General features: G+C 38.9%; 1 protein-coding gene across 5 annotated transcripts in view; it reads left to right on the top strand.

The window, feature by feature from the left end:
- The first annotated feature begins 263 nt into the window (after nucleotides 1-263).
- The window catches only part of stxbp5b (syntaxin binding protein 5b (tomosyn)), a 57492-nt gene continuing 36352 nt past the window's right edge, over nucleotides 264-21403 (top strand). For 3 of the 5 annotated variants that reach the window (XM_051645821.1, XM_051645820.1, XM_051645819.1), the window contains exons 1-2: nucleotides 265-717; nucleotides 4728-4825. In XM_051645821.1, the coding sequence (XP_051501781.1) occupies nucleotides 580-717; nucleotides 4728-4825 (236 nt within the window). In that variant the 5' untranslated portion in view covers nucleotides 265-579. Of the gene's footprint in view, nucleotides 718-4727; nucleotides 4826-21403 lie in introns of all 5 variants that reach the window. The other 2 variants (XM_051645823.1, XM_051645822.1) reach the window with 2 other exon arrangements.

The following is a 21403-nucleotide window of genomic DNA, read 5'->3' as shown; positions in this document are numbered from 1 at the left end:
TTATTATTATTAATATGTGTATTAAAAATAAAACAATTAAAAGCATGTCAGTAGTTACTGTATTTTGGCATCTTCATGGTCCTGATTATCGTCATCATAATAATGATCTGTTGTCGCTGCTGTTGACTGTCTTGAAGGTTACATTATAGATTATTCCTGTTAGTGCTCAAGCGCGGCTGATCCCGAATCAGTGCGCCGCAGCAGCGTCTCTCTTCTGCACATCCGGGTGTCGCCTCGACAGCGCAGACGCGTCGCGTTGATTGCAGCCTTGTTGCAGAGCTCTGCGTTTCCGTGTTGGTTAGCTGTGGGGAGAATAGAAGAGTACACCGCGAGATTGGCCAGATCTAACTGGATTACGCTGTCTGTGCCGCGATTAAAATGAAAAAGAAGTGACATTCGACCTGCCGTCCGCGTTTAGAAGATGACCGTGGGATTATTACATTCACTTGGGCATGAAGACGGGATGACAACATTGACTGACATGTGAGATATCAGGATAAATACAACAACAGTGCGCTTGTGTTGCCACCTTCTGTTTATGCAGATTTGCCATTGGATTCCGCATTTGCTGGTGGCGATATGAAGAAGTTTAATATCAGGAAGGTGTTGGACGGCTTGACTGCGGTGTCCTCCTCCGCCTCGTCCCCTCAAACGGGGAACAGGGAGAACGACATCATTCCGGAGACCCTGCAGTCAGAGCACTTCCAGCTCTGCAAGGTGGGATTACTTACTGTCATCTTAGAAAAGGGGGGTTGAGGGTTGAAGTGAGTGGCGGGTCGATTTGTAAACGAATCGTTCTTTTGAGTAGGATCATTTCAAAGAATTGTTTAGCCGGTTCTCTAAACCTGAAACGATTCTTTTACTAATATCGGACTGACTCGTTCTGATCGTGTCACAACTCAACTGTTCTGAACCGAGGCTATATTCGGAAAATGTTATGTTCTAAGAACGTTTTCCTAACGTTCTCATTAGAATATGAGAACGTTATTTAAAAGTTCTGTGAACGTTCATAAAGTTCAAACGACTCGCCTCAATCCGTGAGGACGAATCCCAGTTGCGTCTGAGACAGTCAATCTGCGCATTTTATCACGTGGCTTGTTGAGCGTTACTGCAGAGACCTAGCGCGTGTGGAGGCTTCACTCTATTCTCCACGGCATCCACGCACAACTCACCACGTGCCCCACCGAGAGCGAGAACCACATTATAGCGACCACAGGAGGTTACCCCATGTGACTCTACCCTCCCTAGCAACCGGGCCAATTGGTTGTTTAGGAAGCCTGACAGAAGTCACTAAGCACGCCCTGGATTCGAACTTGCGACTCCAGGTGTGGTAATCAGCGTCTTTACTTGCCGAGCTACCCAGGCCCCCTATATACAGCGTTCTTAAATTTAAATGCAGATGCATGGAGGATTCGGTTTTCAGAGCGTCAAGTGCCCCCTGCAGGAGTAAAACTTACAAGACAGTCAGTGGTGACAACATGCAATTTCAGTCTGTTGGTGTGTTACCCACACAAAACGTTCGTATGGATTTAGAAAACTTGAAATATATCACGAGTCATATGTGGAGTCAGTGAAGATGTTAAAAGCGTCCATAGAAATGATCCATTGTTTTTCATGTTGAGGAAAGCAGGCATTTGAGATGAGCAGGTAATAATTGTAATTTTTTTGAAATTATTAATGCTTTTTTTGAATGTTTGAAATGATACATTAATTTGAACTCTTATTTTACATTGTGTAATGTGTTGTAATGAAACCCCCCACCGGACCCACATTTGGCCCCCCCACAATGTTCAAACCAAATCTACACCATTGGTTCCACGATTCGACTGTTTTCAATTACCGGTCTCCAGTGTTTTCACTCGCATTAGCGTATAATGTTTAAGGTATTACATTTGTAAAATTTGTCAAAAAACATGCCGATACTTGACAGAGTCGAGATGAATATTTTTTATAGACAGTGCCTCACCTGAGTGTGTAGATGACATGAAGCGATGCTCAGAGGTTAGTTACATTGATATCATACTTTTTTGTTGTTAAAGCTGTTATGACAGCCAACAGCGGCACAAGTTGAGCCTGAAATTAATTTTTACACCAAATGACACTAAAATGGTTGTTGCTCTCCTCTGGATCGCTCATTTTGGCAGTTTTTACTTGGCGTCTCGAGACCAGAAATACAAAACAGGCAATTAGAATCATCATGGTGACGCCCAGTGGTTGGTCAGGAAAACTGTGGATAGGAATGTCCTGAAAACGTTTGTAATTTTTAAATTTTTTTATAATGTAGTAACTAGTGATAGACCGATATATCGGTATCGGCTGATAACTGTGTTCGCTTGGCTGATGAACATTCCCTTGTGTCAGTTCCAAAATATACCAATGGATTTGTCAATGGATAGTCAACACTCAAGGTTTTTTCTTTTCAAGTTAATGAATCAGAATGAGCTTTATTGCCAAGTATGCTTACACATACAAGGAATTTGTCTTGGTGACAGAAGCTTCCAGTGTACAAACAATACAGCAACAAGAAGAATAGAATACAAATAAAAAGTGAAAGTATATATAGAAATACACAATATATTCTACGCATATTGAATATTATCATACTATGAACAATGTGGAAACAATATGACAGAAGTTGTATGAACTCTGGTAGTATACTGTTCTGGACAAAGATGAAATGTGTATAACATATGGACGTATAAAATTAATATGAATATTTTTGTATATTTAAATTCCATGTACTGTAGGTTCTAAGTGAGTAAAATCGATTTTTGAACTGGTTCATTGCAATGAACTGTTCGAAAGAACCAATTTGCGTAAATGTGTCGGATTTCTCACGGTAAAGCGAGCTAGCCTGAAGCCCTGTTCACACAGCCAGCGACTTTGTCGGGTGTTGCTAATCCCTGTATTGCGAAATCACTAGTGGGCACTCCTACAGCTGCCACTCTAATGTTATTGAAATATATCAAGATATATATTAAGATAGAATTCTGATTTGATAATTGATCAGTTCTCTTGTCTCTAAGCGAACATGCAAGGGAGAGTGTTTTATATAACCTGCAGCAGTGCTCATTGCATCATATCATTAACAAGACAAGCGATCTATCAATGCATGAATTAAGCTTGCACAGAATGCCAGCAGTAGCTAACTTGGTTTTCCACACATCATTTTTTTATTTTATCCATGCATGTGGTTACAGACAAATGATACTGCACTCGACACCAGTATATCACAGGAGAGAGATGATTTGAGCTCCACTGCTTTCTCTCCCATTGGTTGTCGTTCCCGTATGTCGCTCATCATTTGCATGAAGTTTAACTTTTTTTTGACTTTGTCGTGTCGCTGGCCACACCCACACCTTGTGTCACCGGAAGTCGCTCTGCTCTCATTGAAAGAGATCGTGTCGCTTTGCTGCTGTCTGTCGCTGGCGGTGTGAACAGGGCTTCAATTCGTCAACTGTCAATGGTTTTGAGCTGTTTTTAACAGTCAACAGATGGAATAATCACCTCGGGGCTAATTTATCAAGATGAACCACTCCTTTTTTGCACTTTCCGAGGTGACAGTTGACACATCGGGTGGGGTTATTTTAAGACAAATTAATTTGAAGTGGAAATTACTTTTTGAAAGAGCGAAAGGAAACCAGACGGTGACTGATTAAAATTAGTACGAGCTAGCCTGACAGACTAATTTCTGTCCAAACTAAAGGTGTGGAAATCTCGTCTGTCAAGAAATACTTGTGCCTTAAATGTACTGTGAAAGTGTCACTAGCATTTTGATTTGGATTTAAGAGTAAGCGGCACATTTCCTAGTGTGAATGAATTTTTTTTTCCATGGTTCCTTGGGAATATCATGTCTTTTTTTACATGTCTTATGGTAATACCATGGTATACTGTTTTAACGTAACATGGAGTACCATGTAAGTATCACGGTACATGAATATGGCAATATTTTAGTACCATGTTATATACCAAAGTGCAATGGTTTTACCTCATAGGCCTGCCATAACTGTACCATGGTACCACCACATAAATATTTTAAGGTCCTTTAAGCAGAGCTGCCACTATAATGCCTGAACCCCATCCTTAAAATCTGCTTTAATATCTATATAATTAAATCCTAACTGGAACCTCTCGTCCCCCTACCTCAATACTTAAGTCAGTAATAAGGACCAGTGGAGTGGTGGTGGCGTAGTGGACTAAAGCACTGAACTGGTAAGCAAAAGGTTGCTGGTTCAATCCCCACAGCCACCACCACTGTGTCCTTAAGCAAGGCACTTAACTCCAGGTTTCTCCAGGGGGATTGTCCCTGTAATAAGGGCACTGTAAGTCGCTTTGGATAAAAGCGTCTGCCAAATGCATGAATGTAAAAATATAGTAAGAGGAGAGAGGCCATGCAAACTTCTAATGATTTGTTTTTACATCTTTGTTTTCTTGCACATGATTTATTGATATATTGTAAATATTTGTTTGCTTTTATTTATCAATTTACTCTTATATATGTTGACATACTCTATTTAAAACATTTAGTTTTCTATACTCAGATTTTTGTAAGATTATTTAGCAATGAGTCATATATACAATATGTAATAATGTTTTCTATCCTGTATATTTTCCAATGCAGCATTATTTCCTTACCACTAACTAAATTCACTTTTCTTTTGTTGCATGCACTTTAGGTGAACCAGTCATGTCTGTGGTTTTAATGCAAATCATGTTCTGCTTTACAGACATTGCGACATGGCTTTCCCTACCAACCTTCTTCTATGGCTTTCGACCCTGTACAGAAAATTCTGGCTATTGGGACACAGAATGGAGCCTTGAGACTGTATCCTTTTATTTTGAAGGGCTGGCTACACAGCCAGCCAGCGTACTTGGAAAAATAAGTGTCAAATGCGGATGTGTTGTTTGTGTTTATTTAAACAAAGGCTGTCCTCCCACCTGTCTTCATTGGAAGTCTTGTTGCGCAAGTAGCAAAATACAAGTAATAACATCCTCTTGCAAATCAGCTTCTAAGAGCCTTGCCGTTCCCCCAGGAGATATGAATACGCACCCCAGAGAATCATCATAGGAGCTACTGGCTTAATGCAGCTTGATAAACTAAAAGAAAGCCTTGCAAGCCAAGCTTTTGGGAAAATTAGCCTGTACAAATTAATACATCTCCATTGCTTGACTATTAGGCGATAGGCGTCATGACCAAAATCTTATTTCACGGCATGGATAATTCTATATCATGTTACAGTGTACGTATTTTTGCTGGAAAATCTTTTAATACTTTAATAACCACGTGGTAATGTCTATTATTGTATAATCCAGTGATTTAAATAGCCTACTTTTCAAATGAAAGGCTTTTCATCTCATTTGATTATTTTCTCTTTTTATTTTTAACTTGATGGACGCAAACCAAAAGATAACATTAGAATAACAAAAGAATCATATGGCTTGCATTAGTGCAAAAACAGCTGTACATTATGTAATGCTTGAGTTTAAAAACAAAGCAGCCAAACAACATTATAAAACAGATTATTATGACTCTAAATTCTCATTGGATGTGCCACATTTTGCAGCCGCTGTAAAATAGGCAATATATCTACAGCTATGACTTGTCATCAGCTGAATTCTTTATAATTGCGCAATGCAAATATATCCACTGGTTTAACACTATAGCAAAATCTCTCAGTTGACACACTTGCATGGTATATGGCATCAAAGTGCTCAGAACTAATTTGCAAAACATACCATTTTTGAGCAGTTGTTTTGGAACTGGTGCTTTAATACACTCTTTGCTTAGTCATTGGTTGGGTCGAGACAGAAGTAACCAGTTTCTCATGTAGTCATGTATATGAGCATCCTCATTTCATAGAAGCAGTGTCTTTATCCTGGGAGGAGCTGCACTCATTATTGATATCTCTACTGTGGCATGAGCAGTTCTGCCACCATATGTTGCGCAGCTCGTATCATCATTGGTGTTGCTGACTGTCTGCCAGGGTGCCACCTCTCACGTGCTGGAAACATCACTGGTCATGCTGTGCTCTTCTGTTAGAGTGACATATTCTCAGCCAAGTAGATTCAGCTTACATTCTGACTGTTCTCATGTTCACATTAGGGCTGGGCGATATATATTTAATATTCAGCGAATAGCATCTCTTATTTTGAATTTCAGTGGCAAAATGGCGTTTAGAGTTGGTATGATTCATGACCTTTATATATTCTTGCAAAAAGTTTAAGCACTCTGGGTAACAATGGCATAATAAAATGGCATATCAAACAATATTTGTGGCCGCTGTCATATTGGTTCTTTTTACATGGCGTCTCGATTGTAAAGTCAGAGATTTCATAGAATTCCAAATTTACAACTTGCAGTTGCGAGTTCTGTAAAGATGCAAACGCTGTTTACAAGTCAAAATCTCACAATCATGATAATTCCGCCTTGAACGAACCATCATTTCACAATATTTTTTTCTACAAAGGTGCAAATGCTTTTACAAGTGGGAGTTTCTTAATCCCGAAAATTCCAACATGACGTGAATGAACCATCATTTTGCATTAATTACTACAGTTTTAATAGTGTTTCTGATTTAGAATTTCAGTGGCAAAAATGGCACTTAGAGGTGGTATGATTCATTTCTGTGAGTCAGTTCAAACTATCTGATTCAGTGAATCAATACAAAACTCTGATTCAGCTATTTGTTTGTTGAATGCATATAAAAGAACATTATTAAATATCATTTTATCTTCCTGAAAAACAGTGTGAGAAACATGCCTTGATTCTTTTTTTTTACTATATTCTACTGTGTTTCACTTCTTGCATTAAACATATTGAATCTAAACGTGATGTAAAGTTACTCATGTCATGATAATAGATTTTGGCCGTACCGCCCACACCAACTTCAAAGGTTGCTTGGCCTGGTCTTGTCTGATTTTAATCTTGACGGTGGGGGTGCATTGGCATTATGCTTTTTTAATGGCATGCAGTGCATCATGAATTACCTCACTGTTTCTATGGCATTTGTCCTTTCAGAAACTCACAAGCCACCCACCAGGTCAGTACTGTGGAGAGTGGAGTTGAGCAGCCCACTCCTCATGTTCAGCTGTTGCCTGGATGTGTTAATGTGCACAGGAGAGCAGATAGGCTACTGTCATTCAGTCGATTGGGCTGTTTATCAAAAGACAGGATGTATCGATTTGCCTCATTGCCCCCAGCATTGGGAAACACAGCCACAGCTCAGCTGACAAAAACTCATTGAGGTGTTTACCCACAGTAAATGCATATAATTTTTACATGATCTGTCACTTGTGTCTCTGTTTGTGTGCTTTCATATACAAAAGCCTTGATTTTCTTCGTAAAAGTGCATTTAGTATGTTTTTTTTATTTTTTTATGTTGTGCTGTACTTAGTTTTCATTCGTTTTCAGTTACCAATGCCAGTGAAGAAATGGACTATTCACAGTCAGCCATGATCCGTTTACTCCGCGAGTGAAAGTATCAAATAACTGGGGCATTACGAGATAAAGTGAGTAGTATTCGTTTTATTGAGCGCATTTACATGCACGTTCTTAAACTAATTATGCTTAATAAGCCGACAACGTGTTTGATCATGTAAATTCCTTAAAGGGATAGTTCACCCAAAAATGAAAATTCTCTCCTCATTTACTCACCCTCATGCCATCCCAGATGTGTGTGACTTTCTGTCTTCTGCAGAACACAAACAAAGATTTTTAGAAGAGTATCTCAGATCTGTTGGTCCATACAGTGCAAGTGAATGGTGACCAGAACTCAGCGGGTCCAATATACACATAAAGGCAGCATAAAGGTAATCCATACGACTCAAGGTGTTAAATACATGTCTTCTGAAGTGATATAATAGGTGTGGGTGAGAAACAGATCAATATTTAAGTCCTTTTTTTTTACTATGAGTCTCCCTTTGACCAGCCCCAACCAGTAGGTGGGTGAATGTGAAAGTGTAGATTTTCAGTAAAAAAGGACCTAAATATTGATCGGTTTCTCATCTGATCATTTCTGATTTAACTACTGGAGTCGAATGGATTACTTTATACTGCCTTTATGTGCATTGTGGACCTTCTGAGTTCTGGTCACCATTCACTTGCATTGTATGGACCTACAGAGCTGAAATATTCTTCTAAAAATCTTAATTTGTGTTCTGCAGAAGAAAGAAAGTCATACACATCTGGGATAGCATGAGGGTGAGTAAATGATGAGAGGATTTTCATTTTTGGGTGAACTATCCCTTTAAAGATTTCATTTTATTAGGTATAAGGTCATAAACGGTTTAAGCAAAAACTGATCGGTACACGTAGATTTTTGCCCAGAACCCCGATTTTGCGTTCCATGTAAACACCTTTACCATTGTTCATAATGGTTTATCCAATCTGGATAACCGTAACCGTTTATGTTTTAACGTCCAAGGCAGAGAATTATCCAATGATTTAAAAAGTAATGTAAACAAGTGTGACAGGATCTTTGCTCTTTGGATCTTTGAGGAAGCGGGAGCCGAGTGTAAACTCCAACATAAGACTTTAATATTACCACTTTTCAGTGTAAGACAGTAAACTGCTTTTCAGCACAACATAAAACATATGAGCACACAGTCAGCTTCATGCACCTCTCTCCCTCCGCCGGTCTGGATCGCACCTTTAAATCACTCTCCGCTCTCACTGCAAACACAAAACAGCTTTTAGAGGTGATTTCCCACAGGTGCCAACCCTTACCGCGCTCACTCTCTCGGCCTTGCTCTCCACAGACGTCGCTCGGCCACGCCCCCATCACCACAACAAGGTTTTCTTGTGTTGTCAAATTTTTTAAATAAGCTGATTTTTGGTAGTTATCAGCATATTGGTGTGCATGTTAAAACCCTCATCGTTGACTGTATATTGATGGACTCAATACATTCAGAGTAATTGTATTTCATTTGAGCTGTTTTGTTAAATAGTTAAAGATCTTTGGCTGTACCATAAAATGTTAGCGCTCTTCAGTATACAGTCTTGGCTGTTTGGTAGTGCTTTACAAAATTACAGCGATAAGAGGCAAACATTTTTGAGGTTTTATGTATGAATAATGTATGCATTACAAACTGATTGTTATAACATATTTCATGCACGTTAAAGCAAATATTTTGTTAAAGTTTAACCAACCACTATCAGCATAAGTGTTTAAGAAAAATGTACATGTTGGCTTCAAAATGTTCAAGCTTCCTGTATAGTTTTGCTTACGGTATGTACTTGTTTAAACCACAAAAGAAATCAGATTTTTTTGTGTTTAACCCATAGTGTGCAAAAAAGACTGGCCAGAGGGGCATTTTACATTGACAATGCAATGAGGAAACTCTCTTTTTGCATGTGTGGCTAGAGGCACCGCAAACCACTGTGGTGTACCAAATGAGGAAGTTGCTCTCCTTGTTTGGAAAATACAACTTTTACGCTGCTGTCTCGCTAAAGATGAGTGCAGTATAATGCTGTAAGGACTTTAACCTGTCAGCTGATGCTCTCACAGGGTTAAATAGCATGTGACGAGGGTTCATGTGCCAAAACATTCTGCATGCATGGGTTACAGATTTAGCTTGGAAGACCCAAAGAGTTCACGAGTTACTGCAAACGAATTCTGTGCTTTTTTAAAGTGGACTAAATTAATTATACAGTTAAGTAAAATGTAGCCTACTGTAGATTGCTCAACAAACTCTTCACCAGACTTCCATGATGAAGATAATAATGGACCTTGTGACTTAATGGAAAGCTCTGAGGGTTGTAGAATTAGTGTATGAATGGCACAATTTGTCCTTGCTTTGTTTTATTAATAGTGCGTGCTATGATTACTATTCTTTACATGTATGGGATTTGAACAAACCCCTAACCCTAAGTAATAAACTTCAGCATGTAACTCCTGTGGTGCTTGTAATACAGACATGAATGCTACCTATAATCATGCTGCTTTTCCTTTTAAGCATTTGGACTTTCAGTTTCACCTGGCTGATGATAAAACAGGCGAAACAATCCTAAAGCAGTTACAAGCAAGACCAGAATATCATGTAGACTTGGGCATGGGCTCTTTTGACTTGGACCAAAAAGACAAAAACAACAAAAACACTTATAGCAATGCCCTTACAACCACATGCCCTGAAACACATTGAATTCAACATTGAAATTTCACCCAGACTTCATCGAGAGCAGGAAGTGTGTGCTTAACTGAAATCATCTTTAAGATTCTCTGTATGCTTATTTAGCCAATGCCACCTTAGATTTCCTTAAGAATTTTTATTAGAACTTAGCATGGAATAGATAGATTCATTAGTGGTATTTTTAGTATCATCAGTGCTGTTCAAATGTTGATTGCCCTGTGATCTATAATCTTCTCTCCACTCCTCTTGTAGGCTGCTGTTGGCAGCATCCAACTCCAAGTTCTTTAAATAACAGCCATTTTAGACTTCTCCAGAGTTTGTTTAAGGCGCCCAGGGCCTGTCTGATTACTGTTCTTAATCTTGTTTGGACAGATCCTATCTCGACTATATCAATCTAAAACCTTCTAATGGCTCATGTCCTGCTTCGACAGGGAGGGAGATTGAAAGCTGTGGAGTCAAAAAGCTTTGTTGTTTTAAATATTTTCTTAATTACACAGAGAGCTTGTCATTAATGTGGTTTGTCTGTGCATGTCTGTTTGTTATCAGAGGTGTACAGAGGAAGATATATTGGAAACAAAGAATTGATTATTAGAATTGTTTGGGGATGTTTATTAGCATATTTAATTATAATGAAATGCTAAGCAACTGCCTAGAAAGCACTCAGAACACATTGTCATCTGCATAGTAACAGCCTAGTAACCCTCCTTGAAACCCTACCATGCTGAAAACCTAGCAACCACCCAGAACATTTTAGGCACCCTAGAGCCACTCAGATCTCCTTGGCGACCACCTAGCAACCACTCGGGACACCTTCATAATTTAGGGGTGTTTATTAGCATATTTAAGTATTATTAAATGTCAAGTCACTGCCTAGCAACCACTTAAACACATTAGTCTCCACATAGAAACACCCTAGCAACCCTCCTAGGAACACCCTGGTGATAACCATGCAAGTTACTGCCAAGCAACAACCCATAAAATTTCAGCAACCATCTAGCAAATTAAACAATAGGCTTGGGATCGATTCCATTTCACGCATCGATAATCAGAAAATGTTCCAGATGTTTATCAATCTATATCTTTCAGATATAAATAGGGCTACTAGTTGCACAGTAGTCTTTGTCTCTTCATACATACAGTATTTCTCAACACAACTTTGGTAAAGTGTGAGCGGTAGGGTAACTTAAAGAGGGTTGCACACTGGATGCATCTGGCGGCAAGGGGTTAAATTGGGCCGGAACTGTTCGAAATGGCGTTCCGGCACTTTCGATTCCAAAAAGTTTGTTTGATCCATTTGACACATTCTGTCTCTGTTTTGCGAGTATGCTTGTTCAAAAATATTTCAAGTTCAGTTGCGGACGCTGGTAGAGGCAGCATATTCGAGAGTGGCAAGAGACTTTGTGCCCCCGCATCCAGATGCACGTTCCGCTTCTGTATCGCACCATGGCATGTCTCTCATAGAAATCACGTAATACGGAATCAGCTGCTCACCCTTTTCTTAGATCCACTCGACATCACCCAATTTTAGGGTTCCCCCACCTCTGAAATCCCAATTTAACCCCTGCTGGTGGACAACATGGCGCTTTCATGGCGCATAGTTTTCCATTGAATTCGACCCAACTTCCGAGCAACAGTCTTAAAACAAACATATTAGCCATGTAGCAACAACCTAGGAACCACTCAAAACACCTTAATTATTTAGGGATGTTTATTAGCAAATGTAATTATTATTAAAGGCTTAGTCACTCCCCAACAACCACTTAGAACACTTTGGCACCTGCATAGCAACCCCCTTGTAGCCATTTTGAAAACCCAAGTAACCGCATAGCAACCACCCACGAACATTTTAGCAACCGCCTAGCAATCATTCAGTACACACTAGCAGGTGCCTACAGCAGCATCCACCCAGCACACCTTGGCAACTTTACATCAACAGACTTGCAGCTGCCCATTATATGTTAGCAATGCCCCAGGAGCAGCTGCATAGCAACTCCCTAACAACAACCCAGAACACATGAAAAACCACATAGCAGTTCATATCAGTTATTTATTTTTCTGTCTGTCTGTCACTGTAAGGCCTATATAATCTTCAATCCTCAAGGCTTTTTAAACATTCGGGCGAGCCAACATTCAAAGTTTGTCTTGACAAACTTTCCGTATCTAGCTAATAAATTATTTGTTTTTATTACATACATTTGAGTCTCCTTTTATGAGCTAATCAAGCTGTTCCTGGCCAGATACACAGAATCTTATTTATGCTCTTATGACAGTTTTGTTTAACATACAACCTTGTGCACTGCAAAAATGCAGTGTCTAAACTTTGATCATTTCTTTCTAACCTCTGGATCGCTCTCTGACTAGTTCACACCTTCTCTGTCATCTGTTTAGTGATCCTTGTTTCATTTATATCTCTTCTGTCTCCTTTGCTCTATTGAGAGAGGCTGCACTGCTTTGTTGGCACTGTTCAGTTCCCAGGAGCGATTGTCAGCAGATGAAGGGAACGTTGACAAGCCTGTCTGCTTCTACCTGCATTGTAATCTTTTGCACTCGAGGGCTGTGTTAGGGCATATAGTATGACAGCACACTTATCAGATTGCACGACTGTTTGCTTTAGCGGAAACCCATGTTGTTTGATGTGAGTCATAATTTGTGGTTGGCTGTATGGTGCTTTAGAAGTAAAACTTTTGTGTATTTCCCATTTGAAATGTAACACGGCTTTGCTCATTTGCATATGTACATTATTTCTAAGCAGGTTGCATTTGCAGATTTGAGTAGTACCTAATTGAACATAATTTGAAAGGATTTAACAGCTCCAAATGAGAGCAGCAAGGATTTTATTTGTAATGTTGGGGCAGTGCTTGTATGTAGAAGAGAGTTAAGGGACGAGTACAGAGGGTGTACTAACACCTTACATTCTCTAGGTCAGTTCATACAGAGGGAAAATGACAGAGCAACAGAGTTCTGCACTATAGGACAGCAATTTCTATTTTGGCCTCAAATGGACAAAATGTAAAATGTCCCTAGCCTAGAGCCCATTTTGGAATGCTTGCTTGAATTTTATTGAAACTGTTGTTGGTCCCCATATGCACACATATAGAGCATGTTGACATGCATACCAATACACTTATAACTACCAAAAATCAGCTTATTAAAAAAATCAGACAACTCAATAAAACCGTGTTTACGTGACATTTGAAATCATCAGATTATTTTTTGCATTTGATGTCAAAGCGTAAACAGGTTGGTCTGCTTTAAGGAATATTCCATTCACCTCCATTTTAAGTGCCTCACTGTGACCCAAAAAAGAAAAAGAGGGACAAGTTGAAATTCAGCATTATACTACAAATGCTGTCGATTGAGCTCAACTTGTATTGAGCCTGAAATATTCCTTTAAATCAGACCACCCACTTCGATAAAGACGAATGCTGTCAATGGCAACAATAAGTGCGTATAAATGCACCGATTATGCTTAAATCGAAAATGTGTAAGGTTATGTAAACGCCTTCACCAATGTTCACCAACATTCATTTTACAATCATTAATGTCGCAGTCATTTATTTCTATGCGTCTTCATTTGTTACACTTGCATAACACACTACAACTTCTCTTAAAAATCCCCTTATTTGGATTGCAATATGTGAGTGAAGTTTGAAGTGCACAATGGACGTGGTTATCACACATAATTAGGTTGAAATCGAATAAGCATATAGATATTAATCATAGATCTACTCGGAATCTGAAGTTTAACCATGTTTCTGGCCAAGAACCGCCAACTTAGACAGGAAGGGGCCATCAGACCGACACTTAAAACGACCAATAAAACCAATAAATCTGAAATACCACAGTAACTGACCAGCCTGCAACAATGTGATTGCCTTTACAAATATTGGGGAAAAAAAAATCAGAAAACTGATGTCTACATCTCTCTAATTTTAGAATGTTTTCATTCACATTGTAGTGAACATTAAGGGCCCTATTTTAAGAGCTAAGCGCAGTGCTATGCTGTTGGTCATAAGCGCAAAGTCAAAAGGCATTGCCATGAAGTTTTGGTATTTTAGCAAAGTGCTAATGGGTTGGGTCAAGTGCAGTTTTATTCCCAGGTTCTTCTCCGGTTATTGCAGCGTTTGCGTCCTAATATATGATCCATTCCCTGTCAAGCACCAGTGAAGTTCAAACAAAGACAGCACATTCATAAGAAGTTGGTAGTGTAAATGGACTGTATGCAATGAATTAGAAGAGTAGAAATGTGGACTATGGAAATATGGACTTTATGGTTGAAAGAGAATTATTAATTAATCTAAATTATAGAGAATGTAAGTATTAATTATCATTTTCATCTACTGATACCCAAATTATGGCTAGTATTATCAGTGATTGTATCGGCACGCACTTCACTTCTACCGGTCGATTTTGAAAAATGTAATTAATTTATTGAAACACAAAGGAAACCAAAAATATTTCTAAATTTAAATTATACATCGAACGAAGTGAAAATATAATCAAAGTATTGAAGTGGCTAAAAAAATCAAATCCAACCATTTTACCCTCTCCAACTTCTTCCATTGGCCCCTTTTGCAGTTCTTAAAAATCACTCTACAACAACAGGTGGAAAAATACCAATACAAATTATGTCATAAATACAATTTAAATAAAAATCTATAATTGAAAAATTAACCATGAATTATAGATAGTTTAACACAAATCGAATTGTCAGAGACATAATTTGATGTTCCACTATATTTTCAGAGTTTGGACATTAATACCACCTACTGGTGGAATCTCCAAACTGTAAATGTAGGAACTGAGTTTAGACTTTGCACTGAATACAGATGTGGTTCTGTGGTCTAGTTTCCGTTAACAATAATAAAATTGGAGTCTACAGATACTATTTAGCTCATTGATTGAGTAGTTTAAAGGCATTTATCGGTAGTTCACTGGCTTCTCTGTCTCTCTTGATAGAGTGTTATATATTGGTTTTGTGGTGATGTAGATATTCAGTAATAGAATTGTGCAGTGATGTGTTTGTTTGGTTGGCCTTCGACCCTCATGGAATGTCGAGAGGTTACTGGTCAACAGTCTGATACTTCTTAAAGTCATGAATTATAAGGCAATGTTCCACTGCAACTTACAGTTTGCATAATTTATTTAGTCCGTTTGACAAACATAGTAATGGCTTGCCGTATAAAATACCTGTTCGGTTTCCCATAGGTGCATATGAAGAGAGGACGTGGTAGAGAGCAAAATACTGTCCATTCCCCACCTTTCTGCTACAGTAGGTACCAGACCAAAATAACCCTTACTGCTGCTGCAAAACTGAATTGAAGTCACACGTGAGACTGGTTCGCCAAATCACAACCAGGTGGCACAAAGGGATTTCCAGATTCGATTCCGATTCACTAGCTCTCGATTAGATTCCGATTAAACCAAATCTTTTTGTTGTTTTTAATCAACCACTAACTGTAGAGAACAGATAGGGTATTAAAAGAGACTTTATTCAGTGACAAATGGGTTGCACGGATCTCGTCTTTGGACACGCTTTATGTAGAACAACTTTTACTCTCAACACGCAGTGAAAGGATTTAGCTTCTGAATACTCCACCACTATACTACACAAAACATTTACCAGCCAGTTGCCAAATATATACGTTGCAATTATTGGTTGCATTTACTCATTGTAGTGGAGGGTTTTACATATAGTAAATTATCGATCTTGGGATTTAAGAATCAAAATTGAGATCGCGATGCATCGGAAAATCTATATTTTTACCCACCCCTATTATAAATATTGTTAATATTGTTATTGTAATTTTAATTTTTACATTTTGATTTGTAAATTAAGATCAAACAATGCAAATAATTAATGGTAGCATTAAAGTCACAGCTCAAGATTTGTATTTTATTTTTTTGTTTTTCCTTTGGAATGCCCAATTCCCAGTGCGCTTTTAAGTCCTCGTGGTCGCGTAGTGATTCGCCTCAATCCGGGTGGCGGAGGACGGATCCCAGTTGCCTCTGCGTCTGAGACCATCAACCAGCGCATCTTATCACGTGGCTTGTTGAGCACGTTGCCACGGAGACATAGCGCATGTGGAGGCTTCACGCCATCCACCACGGCATCCGCACTCAACTCACCACGCACCCCACCTAGAACGAACCACATTATAGCGACCATGAGGAGGTTACCCCATGAGACTCTACCCTCCCTAGCAACCAGGCCAATTTGGTTGCTTAGGAGACCTGGCTGGAGTCGCTCAGCACGCCCTGGGATTTGAACTAGCAAACTCCAGGAGTGGTAACCAACGTCTTTTACCACTGAGCTACCCAGGCCCCCTACAGCTCAAGAATTTAACATTGTCATAGTAGAAAAAAAAATGCTCGAATGTCAGCCAATGTCAATAATTGGTTAAATGCAACACCTTCCTGAAAATCAAAACAAAAATACCTGGTTAACGATTATTAATGGTGGTGTTATCCTGTGTTAGAATTGAACCAACAAGTTGGTAGTTGTAGGCTAACATAACACGGTTCAACTGAAACCCCAATCATAAGCGTAATAAAATGTAAATGTATTTATTTTGTCATTTTTTGTGTGTGACACATTTAAAATTAGGGTTGTATGATTGTAGATATGATTGTGTACATTTTAAACATACACAAGATATTGATGACATAGTATCAGGCAAATGTTTATTATTATTTTATAAGTATCTGATTTAAAAAAAAAAATATTATTATTATCTTTATTGATCTGAATTGGCAAAAATTTTAAGCAGATAATACCAGAGTATTTTTTTTCAAGTTCAAACTAAATAAGCATTTTTTTCTGTAAATAAGCATTTTACAAAAGTACTAAAATGTTCTGCATGGTTTTTATCCTATATTAAAAGGTTTAGATGTCCGATTTTACTTGAAGCATGTACATTTTTCGAGGTTTCATTGTGGGCACTTTTTTTTTTTAACATCAGACTAAACATTGTATTGATTGGCACCACTGATATACAGTGGTATAAATGGTAGAGCAGTAATTCAAACAGCTGACACATTTCTAAAGTTCCACGGCAGGAGATAAACCATCATACTGTCCAGCCCTACTGTTAGTTATCAGCCAAACTAAAAATCCTATCTGTAAATGGTATTGCTCAAAATTTCTATATCAGTGCATGCATTGTACATTTCATTAAGCAAAATATTACAAATTCTTCTATATCATTTGGCCTCAATCACCTTCACTTTCATCATATGGAAAAAATATGCAATGAATGTGTTCTTGAACAGTTATGATCCTTTAACATGACTCGCTGTTAACACACATTTGAAAGTGGAGTTACAGAGATGTCATGCATAGAATTTTTTTTTGCATTAGTAGACTCGCTCTTCCTTCTTTTGCTCTATATTGTGCTTTCTTGTTTGCAAACCATTTGTTTGACTCATTAGCAAGGTGAGTGCAGCTTCAGTGAAATGGCAATTTTTCCTGAGCACTATTTACCATAATTGATCTGTTTAACTGATACACTCGCTTGTCCACTTGCAGTTTTAGGACTTATGTGACCAAACAACTCAGAGTTAGCATATTAGAGACTGTAGGTCTCAGGTCTTATAAATACATTTTCACAATTCTATGTCTCTCTAGAGGAAATTAGTACGCTGTTGCAGGAAACCGCTGATTCAGTACTATTGAGAAACCCTGTTCCTGTTTGTACTGTACCGTAAACTATTTTAGTATTCATTCCCTGGCATGAGAAGTGTGTTGTCCTGAGGTAACAACATACAGGGTCCATATGTTGTTTTGTAGTGTCCACATATCATGTGTTTTTTTATTTTATTTTGGCTGAGACTATACATTTCAAGCTATTGCTTGAGTGAGCAACATGAGGGTCGGCATTTGGTCAGCTAAACCCTTTAATTTTCTGAAATATATTGAGGTCTGAACAGACAATATGAAGTGCTCTTGTTTGCGTTAAAACACCCACCAGCAGACCTACAGTATAACAGTTTCCTCCCCCATTATAAAGTCCTGGTTTCTGCAGCCTGATATTGCACTTGCATTTGTGCCTGAATGCACAAAGGCATGCATTACAGCATGTAACATGGTGCTAGTGAATATGAATGACTGTTTGACTGAGACAATGGCCGTTGTTTTCTTGGAGAAAGGGGTTATGGGAGTATTTACAGTGCTGCACTCTAGAGAGCTGAAACAGATGAGACTTAAGGGTCTTCTTAGGGACTTTGTGTAATCCTTTTAGTTAAGTCAATGGAGCAGACACATGGTAATGTGATGCACAGGCCTCAGGGAACAAAGATTCCCTTTAGTGCTGCTCTCTGTTGGTTTACACACTGTTTTTAATATTGTCTACGCATGGTTAGTTGACCGGTAACATGGATGCAAACTTTATTGTAAAAATTTAGGTTAAAGTCAACACAAAACAGCATTCGCAACCCATTTTACTTGCTTAATGTGACATATTTTTGAGTGAAACAGGATATTCAATTAGAATTAAATTAAAAGAGTTGATTGATCTGAAAAGTGGTCTCTATAGAGCCCAACCGTCCAGTTCCAGAGGTAAATATCCCATAATTTTTAACTATAATTATAAATCTTTAAAGACAGACCTACCATGAGTTCAGGGGCAGTGGTGGCTCAGCAGTTAAGGCTCTGACCAGAAGGTCAGGGGTTCAAGCCCTAGCACCGCCAGGATGCCACTGTTGGGCCCTTGAGCAGGGCCCTTGACCCTATCTGCTCCAGGGGCGCCGTATCATGGCTGACCCTGCACCCTGACTTAGCTGGGATATGTGAAAACAAATACATTTCACTGTATATATGCAGAAAATGTATGTATAATGTGTGACCAAAATAAAGAACTTCTAGTTGCAAGGTTGTCAATCAATGGTGTATGCTTCTGCTAAAGCCATCTGCCTGACACAATTGAGTTGGCCTTATACTTTCAAACTGCTTACTTATTTGTATATATCTTAATATTTTGCAATAAAATTCAAATGGATTGGTATACTTACAATTCACAACAACTTTAATCATTTTTCAATTTCATAATCACAAAAGGGATCCTTTAGTTTGACTGGTAGAGCATAGTGCTAGCAACGCCAAGATCATGGGTTCGATTTCCAGGAAACGCACAAGCCAATTAAATGTATACACTGAATGCACTGAAAGTCGCTTTGGATAAATTGTTTTTGCCAAATGTGTAAATATAAAATGACCGAAATTGTCCGATTTTCAAGTGCTTTTTGTTGAAAAATAAGAGGACTTGGTGACATCATCCAAAAAGCAATAACATTTCAGAGGCAGAGCAAGTTTTTTATAATTTAAAGATTACAAAACAAACCTTTATTTCCTTTTGGAATTGTGTGCACTGAACAATCTTGCACAGTAGAACCAGGAATGTGTATTAAGAAAGTAAACAGGGTCAATTGTGATTCTCAAATGTATGTGATTGTAATTGAAAAATGCTATTTGAAATAGTTTTAGATGTAGTATAGCATGCCATACTACAGTCACTGCAGAACATATCACGTTAACTACCATTAATAAACAACTCAATTTCATTGACCATATCTCAAAAACATCCCGATCATGTAGATTTGCACTCTACAACTTCAGGAAAATAAGACTCTTCCTCTCTAAACATGCCACACAACTCCTTGTTCAGTCGCTTGTCATATCTAGACTGGACTACTGTAATGCTCTTTTAGCCGGCCTTCCTGCATGTGCAGTTAGGCCTCTGCAAATGATCCAGAATGCAGCAGCACATCTGGTCTTCAACGAACCCAAGAGACGACATGTTTCACCACTCCTTGTCTCTCTACACTGGCTGACGGTAGCTGCATGTATCAAATTCAAGGCTCTGATGCTGGCATACAGAACAGTCACTGGGTCTGCTCCAGCTTACCTAAAATTATTCCTGCTATGTTCCCACCAGAAGCCTGCAGTCTGCAAACGAGCGATATACAGTTGTGCTCAAAAGTTTGCATACCCTTGGAGAATTAGTAACATATGTACCATTTTGAAGGAAAACATGAGTGAGCAGGCAAAACACATTTCTTTTATTTCTCATGGGATTCATATTCAACTGTAGGTTATAACAGAATGGCACAATCATAAAACAAAACATGGCAACAAAGAAAAATATGAAATGACCCCTGTTCAAAAGTCTGCATACCCTTAGTTCTTAATACTGTGTATTGCCCCCTTTAGCATCAATGACAGCGTGCAGTCTTTTGTAATAGTTGTCTGTGAGGCCCCAAATTCTTGCAGGTGGTATAGCTGCCCATTCATCTTGGCAAAATGCCTCCAGGTCATGCAAAGTCTTTGGTCGTCTTGCATGAACCACACGTTTGAGATCTCCCCAGAGTGGCTCAATGATATTAAGGTCAGGAGACTGTGATGACCACTCCAGAACCTTCACCTTGGGTCAACTTGGCCTTGTGCTTAGGGTAATTGTCATGCTGGAAAGTCCAAGAGCGTCCCATGTGCAGCTTTCATGCAGAAGAATGCAAATTGTCTGCCAGTATTTCCTGATAACATGCTGCATTCATCTACCATCAATTTTCACAAGATTCCCCGTGCCTTTAGAGCTCACACACCCCTCCAAAACATCAGTGAGCCACCACTATGCTTCACAGTGGGGATGGTATTCTTTTCACTATTGGCCTTGTTGACCCCTCTCCAAACATAGCACTTATGGTTGTGACCATAAAGCTCTATTTTGGTCTCGTCACTCCAAATTACAGTGTGCCAGAAGCTGTGAGGCGTGTCAAGGTGTTGTCGGGCATATTGTAACCGGGCTTTTTTGTGGCATTGGCGGAGTAAAGGCTACTTTCTGGCAACTCGACCATGCAGCTCATTTTTGTTTAAGTATCGTCGTATTGTGCTCCTTGAAACAACCACACTGTCTTTTTCCAGAGCAGCCTGTATTTCTCCTGAGGTTACCTGTGGGTTTTTCTTTGTATCCCGAACAATTCTTCTGGCAGTTGTGGCTGAAATCTTTCTTGGTCTACCTGACCTTGGCTTGGTATCAAGAGATCCCTGAATTTTCCACTTCTTAATAAGTGATTGAACAGTACTGACTGGCATTTTCAAGGCTTTGGATATCTTTTTATATCCTTTTCCATCTTTATAAAGTTCCATTACCTTGTTACGCAGGTCTTTTGACAGTTCTTTTCTGCTCCCCATGGCTCAGTATCTAGCCTGCTCAGTGCATCCACATGAGAGCTAACAAACTCATTGACTATTTATACACGGACACTAATTGCAATTTAAAAA

This window comes from Myxocyprinus asiaticus, chromosome 20 (genome assembly GCF_019703515.2).
Source record: "Myxocyprinus asiaticus isolate MX2 ecotype Aquarium Trade chromosome 20, UBuf_Myxa_2, whole genome shotgun sequence".
Taxonomy (NCBI): Eukaryota; Metazoa; Chordata; class Actinopteri; order Cypriniformes; family Catostomidae; genus Myxocyprinus; species Myxocyprinus asiaticus.
This window is presented reverse-complemented; position numbering and strand designations above follow the sequence as displayed.